The sequence below is a fragment of the Gavialis gangeticus genome, unplaced genomic scaffold, assembly GCF_001723915.1.
Source record: "Gavialis gangeticus isolate Ggan-Ray unplaced genomic scaffold, GavGan_comp1, whole genome shotgun sequence".
NCBI lineage: Eukaryota > Metazoa > Chordata > Crocodylia > Gavialidae > Gavialis > Gavialis gangeticus.
This window is the reverse complement of record NW_017729022.1, coordinates 149,183,990-149,198,541: the sequence shown is the minus strand read 5'-3', so window position 1 is coordinate 149,198,541 and position 14,552 is coordinate 149,183,990. Positions and strand designations below refer to the sequence as shown.

Here is a 14,552-nt window from a genome sequence, read left to right as displayed (position 1 = left end):
GGAACAAGTAGAAGCTATCCCTGCGGTCCCCCAACCGGCGCTTCCTGGTTGGTGCAGTCTGCCACAGATGAACCCTCTCTTCCCCCTGCCTTGCCATCAGCTGCAAGGGGACCACCTCCACCCTGGTTGCTGACTGGCTGCTGGGGGGCGGGGGGGCAAGTGCCCCCCTGACTCAGGGGGCACCAGTAACCAATGCAGTCTTTGTCTCCCTCTGTCTCTTTGTTTCTTTGATTTTTGACAACACTTGTTTTTCACCCTCCAGGCTGCCAGTGTAGAACCAATAAGCGGGCTGTCGACTGTGTTCTGCAGGGTGGGGAATGCAAGTGCCTCTCGTTTGGCTCCAACGTCTCTGTGAGCTGCAATACCTGTAAGTAGAGCAGACTCAGCTCTCCTGGTTTCGGTTAGTTGTGAGGTACTTCTTCAGGCAGTAGAGAAGTTACCTGTTGCATCTAACTGGGCTGGTGTCTGCTCAGACAACAATGGGGCCGCGTAGAAATATGGGAGGAAGACCTCAAAGTGAGTGCTATGTTTACTCAAATCCAAGACAAGGGTTTTTTCCCTAGTTGACATGGGTGGCGAAGGATTTGAGTAGTAGCCCAGGGCAGGCACTTGCTAAGCCTTGGGGGAAGGGTGGGGCAAAGTATAAGATGACTTTCCACTAATTGGATTCTAGAACAAACTTATAATTTTTCATATATAAAACCTAATTATTAGAAAGGTTCTCTTCAATTTGAAGTTGTGTAAGACTCGGGTAAGTACATTTTTAAAGAAATAATAGGGAATAGCTTCTTTCTAACTTGATTGCTAGTAGAGGTGCACTGATGCATCGATCAAATATCGGATAGGTACTGACATAAAGAAATTGGCTGTATTGGATATCAGCCTGAAGAAGCCAATAAATGCCTGTGCTGTGTGCAGCTGCAGCGCAGCTGGCAGTGTGGAGAGCTGCTTTTAGTGGGTAAGTCCACTGGTGGAAGGGGAGCGGGGAGGGAAGGAAAGGGGGCAGATCACCATCCCCTGTGGTGAGGGAGGGAGCAGGGGCAGGTGCTACTGGGGCGGGGACTGAAACTATAGCTCCTGGGGGGAGTAGGTTTCTCCCACCTTGCTGCGGGAGCCTTGATCGGCCCCCACATGCCCCTTCCCTCCCCCCTCCCCTTCCACCACACTGGACTTGCCAGCTGGAGGCAGCTGTATCGGAAATCGGATTGGTATCAGCTGATATGCCTCCTTTAATACTGGCAATCAGTATAGGTCCCAAAAGTCTCTGTCGGTGCACCCCTAGTTGCTAGTTCCTTTTAAACTTAAAGATTTCCATCCAATCTAAAGAACTGTGTGTGTTGACACACATCTGTAGCAATGCGCATGATTGTTTTAAATCCTTGGCTGATTCCTACTAAAGAGCTCCACATGTGAGTTTACATGGTGGCCCTTTGGGAGGGTGTACTGATAGAGCGGCTAAAACATTATGCAGACATACCACGCTTGCTACAAAATCAGTTGCCATGTACTGATGCAGTTTACATAGCTGGGTCAGAGATCTGTTTCTCTCCCAGTTTCATTCCAGGGTAGTTCTTGACTCAGTGCAAACCAGTTCCCCTGCCATCTGCTGGCCAGGTGCTCTAACAACATGTACTGTAGGCTATAAGTTTGGAAGAGCTGATCAGTCATCATGAGTCAATTCCCTACAGTGGTGCAAAATCTAGGGCAACGGTGGGCAATTATTTGGACTTAGGGGGCTGCTTAAGGTTTGGTGAGCTGCCGAGGGCCACACATGCAAAATCTTTGAGAAGATATTTTAACAATTATAGATTTAACCCCCCCCAAATATACTAAAAATCAAACATCTGTTGTAAAATCTTAAAAACACAAAATAAAACCAAAAAAAGATCAATGGGCTTTTCAATTGAGCAAGTTACATAAGTGAGCAACAGTAACATAGACTTTACCCAAGCCATCAGTGTGTGGGTGCAAGTGTCCGTTCTGTGTGTCCTGTATGTGTCCGTTCTGTGTGCGTCTGTCCCATGTTTTTTCCTGTGTCTGTCCTGTGTGTCCCTGTGTCTGTCTTGTATATTTTTTTCCCTTGTGCGTGTTTGTGTCCATCCTGTGCCCTGTGTATTCTCTTGTCCATTTTTTGTGTGTGTGTGTGTGTGTGTGTGTGTGTGTGTGTGTGTCCAGCAGGCAGTCAGCATTTCAGGGGAACAAAGCTGAGCCTGGGGCTGCAGCCACCTGGTCCCAAGTGGTAGGAACAAGGAGGCCTGGTGACCAACCCCTTTTTTCCCCATCTCCCATCCCCAGTCCCACCTGCAGCATGGCTAACCCATCTCAGGCCAAGGTGGGGGCGGGGGTTGGGGGATGTGACAAGACACAGGAGCCATCAGTCCCTGCCTAGTTCAACTTGCTGCTGTTGCTCTCTGGTTTCCTGCTGCTGCCATGTACTGCCCTGAAGAAATTCCTTCACTCTCTTCCCCTTGTCCTCTCTGGGCATTTTGGGACCTTCTGGGGGGAGTGGAGGCAAGCAATGTGGCTTCACTCATACTTTCTTTCCCCTCCATGCTCTGCCTGACCCGACCCCACTGCTGGCTCCCTACCCCCTACCTCCTGTGCCCCCTCCCCTGTTGGGAGTCCCTGATGTGGGGAGAGGGTAGTAGCCTGGCCAGGAACATCCAGCTTCTTGTCCCTAGTGCCCCCTCCTGGGATGAGGGGGGTGGCTGCCTGTCCACTGAAGCTGAACCTACTGCACTGGAGAGGGAGGAGCATGGAGAGGTGCCAGATTTCAGAGTGGTAGCTCCTGGCTGGGCCGGTAGGTTGGATTTAGCCCACAGGCTGTATTTTGCCCAGCCCTGTTCTAGGGTCAGCCCTACCACAATAAACACGCTGTGGTCTCTGCCCTCGTAGGCATGAGGTCCAGCTTCATACTGGAGGATGTTGCCAGTTGTCCCAAGTATAAATAGATACTTTCCTGTTTAGTGTTGAAGTCTGAAAGTAAATGGATTTGATACTAGTCATATGATTTCATTCATTGTCTTTTTGCTGAATGCAGAAACTGGATGCTGTATGTACACTAGTCTGAGTTTGGGTAGACCTTTGAATCTTTTTTAGGTAGAAAAAATTCAACATGTTTTTCTATATAGTATCCATTTCTAGGTAGCAAACCAGAAATGGTCACTAATGTTTTGAAACTCATGTATTTTGCTAGGTCTCTGAAAATTATTATTTTTCTTTACTATTTTTAAGTGACCTCAAAATGTCTACTGATGAAGGCAGAAATGGCAGGCAAGAAGAACGGTCGTCGTGACAAACCAGAACATGCATTTGTTGATAAAGATGGCATTTATGATCCTGACTGTGAAGAACATGGTCTATTCAAGGCCAGGCAGTGTGATAATTCCTCTTGCTGGTGTGTGAATACAGCTGGTGTAAGAAGAACTGAGAAAGGTGACAAAGACTTCAAATGCACTGAACTAGTCAGAACACAGTAAGTCCCTTACCAGGATGTAATGTCTCTTATGTAACAACATACCTGCTGTGCTTTTTTTGTAATCCAACAAATATCTACCCTCCTATTTAAGTAGTCCTTACCTCTTATTAACTCACAGGCCTTGTTTCTAAAACAGCTGAATACTGGTGCTCGAATCTGCTTGAATGTACAGGAGAAGCCAAAAACTTTTTTATACGCTTTCTGTAATATGAGGGAAAAACCCTATTAATAATGATATCTGAACCTGAACTTAAACATTGTGATGCTCTTGTGTGCCTGACTTATCGTTTAAAGTAACCACATGGCTTTTATACTTCAGCTGGATCATCATTGAAATGGAAGACTGGAACAGAGGGGATTTTGATTCTGCTTCTGTAGACAGGTTTGTATTAAAATATAAAAAGCTTGTATGTACTGTATCTTGCACATGTGGGTGTCTGTCATGGTTTTAAGTGTAAATATTGTATTGCCAGTCCTACATTCTCCAGTGTTGGAGCCCCCAGAAACAAGTGGCCTAAGTCATATAGATGTTTGGTTCACATTGTCAAGGGTGTGAGTATGATGGTGCTATGGCATATTTATTTTCCTCTAGGCACAAGTGGCATTTTTACATGTCTGAGTGCCAGGCACTTTAAAAAGCACCGGGCACTGCGTTGCTTGCATTTGCATAAGTGGCGAAATGCATGTCAGCACTGAGATAAAGGCAGTGGTGCACTCTTGAACTAAAATGCATCAAAAGTGTTTTAGTTCAAAAGCACACTGGCACCACTTTCTGCGCGCCAACACACGTTTCTCCACTTTATACAACTGCACGCAGCACAGCACAGCACAGCTCACATGCAGAGCAGACTTGATTTAATTGGCGGATCTCTGGTGCCTCGTAGGACAAAAAGGTATGTGTATAAATGCCCAAGGGGTTAGGAGACTTTTAATAAAAACTAACATTGTCATGGAACTCCTTGATTCCATGAGTTGAAATTTTAGAGGGGGAAAGCCCTGCAAATTCTGAATAGTGAAAATATCTGAGTCATCTTACTAGAAGCTTAAATTTGACCTTTACAGTACTTCTACTGTATATTCAAATTGAAGTGCCAGTTGTAGCAATAATTGGTAGCATGTAACATGTAAAAAATTCCTTATGCTACTTTCTGCACTTTCCAGTGACAGTACTGGATGGTACCTGGCTCCTACACAAACTTAGTTTGACTTTGTTTTTCTACAGAACCTTCAGAGACCTGCTGAAAACACGGTACATGTTGGATGAAAAATACATAGACTTCATTGAGGTAAGAGATGTGTACCCCTCTTTGGCAATATGTCCAGGTAGGGTTCATATTGGCTCTGTGTGTGTGTGTGTGTGTGTGTGTAGGTGTTTTCTGGTTTTTGGTTGGGTTTTTTTGATGTTTTTTAATTATTTGAATGGTTAATTTGTTAGTGTCTAAACACTTACATTGAAGGCAGACAATGCACTGCACTGTTTAAATTGAAATATTCTGTTTCTAATAGGGTGATGGAACCTTTGCAATATAGTCTTCTCCGTTTGGGGAAGAGTGAGGGACAGGGGGAAATCTATTTCCCCTCAAAAATAGCATTGTCCTTGCTTATTAACAGCTACTTCTAACTGTTCCACTTCCCTTCCTGTAAGTCATCTCCTTACAATCTCTTTATGAGCTATTCAAGATATATTTCTATATTTGTATTGCAAACAGACTGCAACAGGTCCTTAGCAGTTTTATTTTCCAAAAGAATTTTTAATTCCTTCTCCAATTTAAAATTTGATTCAACTATGATAGTTAAGCAACATTGCTAATATGCTTTCTTCTTTTTTCCAAGGTCTCTGTCTTAATACCTGTAAAAACTGCTGACCAAGAGCATATATAAGAGCATAACTATTGTTATAAATATTAAATTGGTGGTGTTGCTTTTAAACATGAATTTAATAGGTTGCATTGTAAAGTATACACAGCTGCTTAAAGAAGCAACAAAATGTAATCACTACTTATTTTACTTTTGCAGTACAAAAAGCCTCTTATCATTATTGAACTGAAACAGAATGCTTCCCAGAAGTCTGCTACAGATGTGGACATAGCTGATGTTGCTTATTACTTTGAAAAAGATGTAAGTATAATTTAAATAGTTGGCTTTCGAGAGATTCCTATACTTAGCTCTATAGTCTACTATAGTTCTATAGTCTACTGGTCAGCACTGTCTGGATGGATTATTGTTACCTTCATAGTAATGGTGTGTCATCTTTTCATCCTCAGGTCAAAGGTGACACTCTCTTTCGTGATGGTTCACTAAGCCTTGAAGTTGATGCAAAACCTCTACGGCTTCTGAAAACTCTAATCTATTATGTTGATGAAAAGCAACCAGAATTTTCTATGAAAAATCTGACTAATGGTGTCATCGCTGTCATCGTCGTGGTAGTACTAGCGATTGTTGCTGGAATTATTGTACTGGTAAGTAGTTGCTTATGACACTTATTTAAAGCTAAAAGAGAGTGTGATGTGCTAGCATTCCTCTACAGATGAGCCTTAAGCAGTGTTGATAATTATGATGGAGCACAAAGTGGATTTTCATAGAGTCCCTTCTAATTAGTCTAAAAAGTGTGTCCGGTGAACTCTCAAAGATGAGTTCAAGGACCAGGGTTTTTCCCTGTCACTAGGACATCATGCAAGTAGAAATGTATTGGAAGTCAGAGTTTTGTGTGTGCAGTTGTCTTAACCCATCAGTGTTGACAGCTTGCCTTACTACTTTTGCTACTTGCTGGTCCCCAAGCACTTTAAGCCCAGTTAGTACTTTAAATCTTAATCCTACTTTGACTGTTTTTTACCAAAGTGAAAACTAACTTTATTTCCTTCCTGTCCTTTGACAGATTGTTACCAATAGAAGAAGAGGGAAATATAAGAAGCATGAGGTACGTGCGTGTGTGTGCATGTGCAGAAATGTCTGTTTGGCTAAGGCCTAGTCAGCAGTTCCTAAACTTTCTTATTGCATACCCCTGCCAGCATGTGCTTTATTTTTAACCCCTTACATGCCAATTATTATTATAATTAAAATTTTAGTTCCATGACTATTACATAGTTTCTCCTGTTTACTCTGCCCCTCCCCCCAGAGATGTCTTGTATACCCCCCAGGGGTATGTGTACCACAGCTGGGGGAACCCCTGGCCTAGAATGACTCCAGGCACATTAGGCAATTCTGAGTACAAGAAGCTCTTTTGGATAAGGTTCACCTTATATGAACACAACTCGGAAAACTACTTGAATTTCTAACATGCCTAAGATTTCTGGTCATTAATCTTGTTTAGAAGGCATAACCCAGGATCTGCAGTAAGATATCTGTTCAGGATATTGTGATGTTTTTAAAAGGCCCTAAATGAGAGAGTGGGCATTGGCATCTTGGCTGCAACTCTTTCTCAGGAGGGAGTAAAAATCCTTCTTGACACCCTAATTTGATTTAGTACTGGCTAGAGTAGCATTCTGACAAGTCATTATCGCTATGTGTTTTGAGGTATAGCAGCCACTGATATAGAGAGCTACCTCCCCATTGGATTAGGTCAGGTGTCAAACTCATCCCTCTTTGGGTTAGATCTGGATATGATGGGATGGATAGTGGCATGGAGGTTGATGCAGTCATGTTTGCCCCTGAATTCCCAGCCCCTGGGAGTCCAGCAAGCCAGATAATGCTTCTCCGTGGCTGTATGTTTGATGCCACTGCATTACCTAATGGATGGCTCCACTGTTCAGCAAAACACTTTCAGTTTCAGGTTTTAATGTAAGGAATCAAAAAATTGGAAAGACGGGCAGACTTGGAGTGCATAGTATAAACCTACAACAATCTCTTCCTTGTTACTACTGGGTGAACTTAGAGTCTTGTTTTGAAATAGTTGCTGCTTAATTATTTTAAGTGAAGTCTGAAAAGCGTAGTTAGTCCACCTAAATATCTACCATTGTATTGGTGTTGTCTTTTGCTTAAAGTCTAAGTTTACCTGTCTTCGATAGTCACAGAGCAGTGGTTCCCAAACTTTTTTTACTGCGGCCTAGCGGGAGCGGGACAGGGTGTGCAGAGCCAGCTGCCTCCCTCCCAGGGTTCCCCTACTGCCCAGCTTTAACCCCAGAAGCTCAGATGTGACCCCGGAAGCCACTTGGCTGGGTGGATGAACAGGGCTTCGAGTGGGAGGCCTCATGCCACGACCCCACATCCAATTCACTGTGGCCCAGTACCAGGCCGTAGCCTGGTGGTTGGGAACCTGTCATAGAGACAGGCTGTGATATGACTAAATTCAAATTTTTACATGAGTTATTCCCAATCAGTGCTTCTTGAAAAGCTGCCATTATCAACAGGTCAAGGCTTTTCTGTATGTCAAATGCTCCATATTTGGGGAGGAACGACTATCCAGTTAACTCAGTACTGAGCTTACACCCATCAGCCAAGGAGAATTTAGGGTACTAAGCCCATTTCTTTTAGAGAGGTGAATAGAATGGTTGGTTATTGTCCCATATATGTACTTGTAACTTTTCCCCCTCACATTTTGTCTCCCCAGGTAAAGGAAATGAATGAAATGCATAGAGAACTAAACCCGTAACTTTATTACCTGAAGACAGAAGTAGAAACCTAGTAAAAGAAAAACCACAACTGAAAGGAGATTAGAGGATTTTAATTTGTATACATGTTTCATGTTCTAGTGGGGATGTGGGATGACATGACTTGGCAGTCATGAATATTCTAATGAGCTGAGATGGCAACAATATTATTTCTTGTAATACCTTGGATACATTTTGGTTGACCCTCTGACATGAGGGTTAATGCCCATACTATGCAACTTCTATAAGGGGCCAAACTGCGCAAGAGCTGCTGTACCTTTCATTTCAAACAGATTCTAGCAAACTTGTCCCTTCCCCCTTTGTGCCCCCTCCCCATTTTAAATGTGTTCTTGTCCTAATTGCAGGAACGCTGAATACCTAACGTCTAGCTCAGATGTATAATTGCGTATGGCTTTCTGTATTAGGTTTTTTTTTTAAGGATATTTGTACATATTCTCTCTGAAGTTTCTGTAACATTTTTATGACTTTGAATTTAATAAAATTCTGAAATAGACTACCAGATCCTTTCTTTTCTTTTGTATTGATTTGATGTTGTTTGAAGACTGTTGAAGAGGGGACAAGAAATCTGGCTTGCAGAGCTGAAACTCCTGGAGAAGCTAGAGAATAGAATATAAGAAAAAAGTGTGTTAAAGTTGGTTTTGGTGAAGAAGCAGTAGTCTCTACGTGTGTTTTTGTTTGTTTGTTTTGACCTCTGTTCTTTGCAGAACCAGAAGGCTGTTTTGAATGCCAAATTTAGTGCTTTGTTGCCAGTTTTGGCTATAGAATTAGTGTAAATAAATATTGTTGATAAAGAATGGGAGAAGGGTATACTTATTCTGGGACAAACTTCCTTTGTTCTGCGGAGACTTGTCCAGATTAAATAAAATCTAGAAGCAGCTGAACGATGAACCAGGTGGACACAACACAGCACAGCATACTAGTTAACTTTCTCTCTACTTAAGATTGTAAGTCTTACTGGAACATTAATCAGTACATATACTGCTCACATAAAAGCTCTGCTGAAGCACTAGGCAAATATAGGCCTTATGAGAGCAGTGACTGATACACAAACTACTTAAACAAGATTGAATGTGTACAGGCCATGCTCCAGCTAGGTGGCAGAGGGAAGCAATAGTGGCAGCAGGCTGGGTCAGGACCACTGGCCCACTTGGCATTTGAACTGGTTTGCTCTGATTTGTTCATTTGAAGCCTTGTGACCATTGGTGTAAAACACAAGATGACAGTGACATAGGAAGGCTGATTCCTACAGGAAGTTGAAAGATTTTGCAATGTTATGTTAAGTACAAGGAACTGGATGTGTATGATGTAAATGGAAGTTGTGATCAATGTACAAAAAGGGAATTAGACATCCTTGCTCTTGGTACTAGGCTGGAGAGGATATTTTATGCGAGTTGCCCTCATACCTTGCCACAAGTATCCAGGGCTAACACCTTATAACCTGTTGGCCATGCATGGTAGTGAGTAGGTGCTATGTAGGCTTTCAACTTAACTGAGTCTGTGGCCATTCTTTCTATAATGAGGTCCTAAAAGGAACATGTGCTATCTGCAGCAGTAATGGCATGGAAAGTGCTCCAACACAGTATACAGGGAAGTATGCTGATCACATGTATGGAGAAAGAGTAAGAGTATTTTTACTCTCTCTCTTTTTTTTAAAGTCATTAATGAAAAGCAAAGGTTTTTGTGGGCGATTTATCTTTTATTGGACTAACTGCTTGGTTGTGGAGGGACTTCAGCCTGTGAATGAAGTGCCGCCTTCTTCAGTTTTCTTTAGTGAAAATGCTTCCAGATACAGAAAAATCTGGTTAATTAGTTGATGCACTGAATCCGTGCCAGAGTCCTACTGATTTAACAACATACTCTGGCTAATTTGTCTCTCTTAAAACATAATTAGGACAAACATACATGCATCTACATCACAACAGGCAGGCAAGGTTCGAGTGATATCTTTTATTAGACCAACTATGATGCTGTGTTTCTTGCATAGGCTTAGAAAGTATATGTCACTGCTGAGGATAGCTTCCTTTTTCTTCATGTTGTGATGTTTCCATTTCAAATGGCAAAATTTGATATTTTTCCATGTTACTAGGTTTTTGATTGTAGCCGTGTTGGTCTAAGGACACAGGCAGGCACTGTTCTTTGAGTGATACCTTTTATTAGACCAACTGCATCACAATGGAATTTGCTCTTTAAGTAGTTGTCTTAAACAGTACTAGTGCATATTTTCCATAGCAAATTAGAATGCATGCCATTTGCACTGAATTTTTGTAATATACTTCATTATATTTAGCATATTGAAACAAAAGAATAATTTGCTAAACAAAATGCAATTTGCAGAAAGTTTTAAATGACTCGCTACTGATATTACAGAATTGCTAAACTTAGTCTGAAGTTAGGCAGAAGGTAGGGCAGAGTGGCACCTTGGGGCACAGCCAATGGAGAGCGCCTGTACAGTTTGCGGTGCCACAAACTACACGCACTGAATATGCAGGCATTTGCTGTGCTACTAATATGCAGCATGACAGTTTTTTTTTTTAACACCAGGAGATCCCAGTGTCAAAAAAAAAACAGTTCTAAAAAAAATAAAATAAATGGCGGGGTAGCATATGTGGTGGCCGAGTGCACCACCTGAAACCAGAGCCTGGCTGGTCAGAGCCTCACTCCAGCTGCCCACCAGGCTCCACACGCTTGGCTCATGGTTGCTGGAGCCTTGGAAGCCCCCCAGGTAAGACTGCTGAGGCTAGCCCAGGTGCTAGCCCCAGCTACTCCTTCCCCATCCAAGGTACCTTGTTGCATGCCAGAGCACACATCCACAGGTATTCCCTGTGGACAAGTAGCAGTGGCACAACTATGTATTGCTGCTGTTTATCTCCTGGGAAACGCGTGTGCACACTCATCTGAATGCACTGAACATGCAGGGTGCCCTTGGAGGCTGTTTCAGACATCGGGGCTAATGGTAGAGGTGATCAACAAGATTTTTGCAAAGAAAATTTCTTTAATTGGAAGCTTTCAAGCACAGACACCTTTTATCAGGCATCGGAGAAAGATTGAAAACATTCTCAGATAGAAATTTCGGATGGGCATGAGCTTTCATAGGCAAAACAAGCTTTGTCAGATGCTACACCCTCCATCTGACTAAGTAGGCTGCTGCTTATGAAAGCTTATGCTTCTCTGAACCAGTTTGTCTCTAGCTTGCTACCTTGCCCTACTTTCTTTGTGAATAATTCATAGCTATTAGACCACAATATAATGCAAATAGTGAGAGGGAATGCAGTGTGTAGTGAAGGCTGCACCATAGTTACAAGTTCATTACAGAATTCTCCACACAGGAGTTTTAAATCTGAAGCTTGTTTAAAAACTTGAAGTGAAAATGCCAAAATGTGATCATGCCATAACTACGGCCCCATTTTTTGAGTATTTCATGGTGACTTAATGACTATAAATTATTATATCGTAGCTATCATTTCAATAATATAGTTTGGTAACTATTTTTCATTGGAACATCTTTGTTTTTCTTTGTACCCTTTTTGTAAGAAATCTAATATACTCTGGATCTTGACCTTTAGCCATGTTGACATTCATGTATTGATTTTATTTTTTTTTAATATTGCTTGGGCGAAGGGGATGATCAACAAAGCATCCTGGAACTTTTTAGCTGTAAAAGAAAATGTGATGTGATCAAATACACCGTTAATTTAATAAATCTGTAGAAGAATGCACACTAATACTTTTGAGCTGTGCAAGAGACTCTCTCCTACTAAATTACTCTCTTAGGGAATAATTTCCTAATCTAGGATGTTTAGGAGCAGCAGTTCAAAACGTATCTATTCTACCATTTAATTAATTTAACTTCTGCTAACTAAGGCCAGGAACTTCAGCCAAGAAAACATTCCTTGCACTTTTTAAATCATTTAAGCTTATGCAAAGTTACTGCAGGCCCAGTATCAGTGGTGTAAGAAATCAGTTGGGAGCCTGGGGCAGCTGTGATCATGGAGACAGCAGTGGCTTCCAGCTACCACCATGCCTCAAGTGTGATGATGTGGCTAAGGCAGCAACTGCTATTTTTTCAGCCCCCTTCAACTGGTGTCCAGGGCTGCTACCTCAGTCACCCTACCTTATTTACGCTACTTCCCAGAATTCATGTTTCTAACATTACAGACCTCAACATTATCCACTGCCTTTCAGACTGATTAGCTTAGTTTTGGCTATCATATTTCTAATCGCTAAAAGCCATGCTTCTCTTCCAGAGCCAAGGATATTGGGATTCCTGGTCACTAGTGTTCTATTGTTAGCCTGCTGGGAAAATATGTGACCGTTTTTTTTTTTATTATTATTATTATTATTATTATTATTATTATTTATTTTATTTTTTTTCCCCTCCAGTGCCTCTTTCTGTGGAGCTAGCAGTCACTCCATCGTGCAAGCAGTAATAGGATCTATGATAGAATTTGAACTCTTTGACCTTCAGATGCTTATTGGTAATCTGTGTGGGGAGGTAATATGATTGCATGCAATTCTTGTAGTGAGAAGATTATACAACGATTTAGGAAACCACGATGCCCTGAAAATTGTTGTGAATCACCAAAATATATGTTTCTTATATCAGTTCTTCACACATTTTGCTTATGTGATCTACTGCTCATACTTAGTACATTATGTGCACTTCTCTGTGCCCAATCCATAGAGGCTATAACAGGAGTTTCTCTTTAGCAGAAAAAGCACATACTATTCTATGTATGTCATTGGTTCACCCTCCAGCATTGGATAAGATGGCACCAATCGCACTTGCAGGTGTCCTATGTTAATGCTGGTGAAGGTTGATAGAGATGTTTCTCAGGAACAAAGATGGGAGGTCCAGAGGAAATGGCAGTGCCATACACACACCTGCTGGTATAGAACAAGTCTGTGTACCCTGCCATTGTTCCAGCTATTCCTTGCTGTATCCAATCCAGAAGTCCACAAAAGGCTTTGGGAAGTGAGGGACTCTACATACAGATGCTTCCCAGCTACCACATGTTATGGCTTCTTTGCAAAGCAGAGAGGGCTGCTGCAAGTATACTTTGTTTGCTTACTTAAATAGGAACTAACTGTTATAAAGAATATACTGAAGCACATCCTCTTGCACTCTTCAGAAAGGCTCCTGTAGTTTACAGCAGCTTCAGTCAAGCTATCCCTCTCTAATCCCAGGCAAATCCACTTCCTTTCTCCTAATTCTGCAGACAATCCATCGTGATATATCAAAACTAAATAAAAATAAAAAAGCAGTAAATTCTAACTATAGTGGTAGTTAAGGGTGTGACAGGATATCCTCTATCCATTCAGTATCTTTAAAGCGTGGAAACAAGTTAAGGGTTAAACACTGATTTTAACCAACAAATTGCCTACAGCACTCTACCACTGACAATATACTCCAACATTCCGTGAGGCTTTCCATCCCATCACCAACACATGCTAAAAAGCAGTATGCATCTCAGCTTCATTAAACATGTCCTCCATTGCAAAACCTGAGAAAAATTTCCCAATGTACAAAATGATTGGTGATCAGGGTATTGATCTCTTCATAACACAATATAAAAGCTTGTGAAGGAATAAGGTTTGGCATTCTTTTAAGTGTCAAAGTGAATGGTTTTTGCTGCTAAATTTAGGTTTTTGTTTGCTAATAGTATAACAACTCATATTGCAATGAGACAAACCTTCAGTGACACACAGAAGTCTGCTTTTCTTTATTTTCTTAGGGTTTGTTTACATGAATTTTCTTGTGCAGCTTTAACTCTTTTGGTTTAACTTGTTGGTGTGCATGCAGTTTTATAGGTAGAAAAGCACTACAATGAGTAGAAGATAGAAACTATACCAATAAACCTATACTAGTGAAAACACCTGTATGCCACTATCCCTGCATCCATAGAAATTGGCTTGTGCCAAACAAATAGAAGCTCCCTGACCTGAAGGCCTTTCAGAGTAAATATATTTTCAAAGTATTTCTAACGGAGTGACCTTGGCATACAATAAAAAGGAAGCTTGTAATAGGGTGTACAAGACAGCACAAATTAGCAGGTGAAAAGAACAGAAAGAAGAGCTGGCTATGGTGTGAAGGAAGGAGACAGGAAGAGTAATAGAGTGCTTTAAAGGGAAGAAATGAACACATTACTATGTACAAAAAAGATAGAATTCAACAGAGACCATTAAGGGTACGACGTAGTCACAGTGGCAAGGAAGTAAGATAATACAGCTATTTGGTCCTACTGGCTAAGGCAGACAGTTTGAGAATGGATCAAGATTATAGAAATACATGAAAGATGGTAATAAAGGTATTTTTTGTAACTGAGAAAGCAGTGGCAAGGTCTTCTGTACAAGAGGAGAGGAATTAAATCAGAACTATCATCTGGGTTGTGAGCTTGGCTTTACTATGGTAGAAGCTGGAAAGGGCAAACTGAAAATGTACGAGATAAATTTAGTAATGAATGAGTAAG

The 14,552-nt window shown here is 41.5% G+C and overlaps 1 protein-coding gene across 1 annotated transcript; it reads left to right on the top strand.

Moving 5' to 3' along the window:
• Window positions 1-249: 249 nt before the first annotated feature.
• On the top strand, window positions 250-8,578 carry EPCAM (epithelial cell adhesion molecule; the record flags this gene model as incomplete). Its single annotated transcript, XM_019516311.1, has 8 exons — window positions 250-367; window positions 3,235-3,475; window positions 3,798-3,860; window positions 4,701-4,764; window positions 5,495-5,596; window positions 5,743-5,937; window positions 6,354-6,395; window positions 8,025-8,578. Coding segments are annotated over 8 exons (867 nt in total), but the record flags the coding sequence as incomplete, so codon positions are not given.
• Between the last annotated feature and the right edge of the window lie 5,974 nt (window positions 8,579-14,552).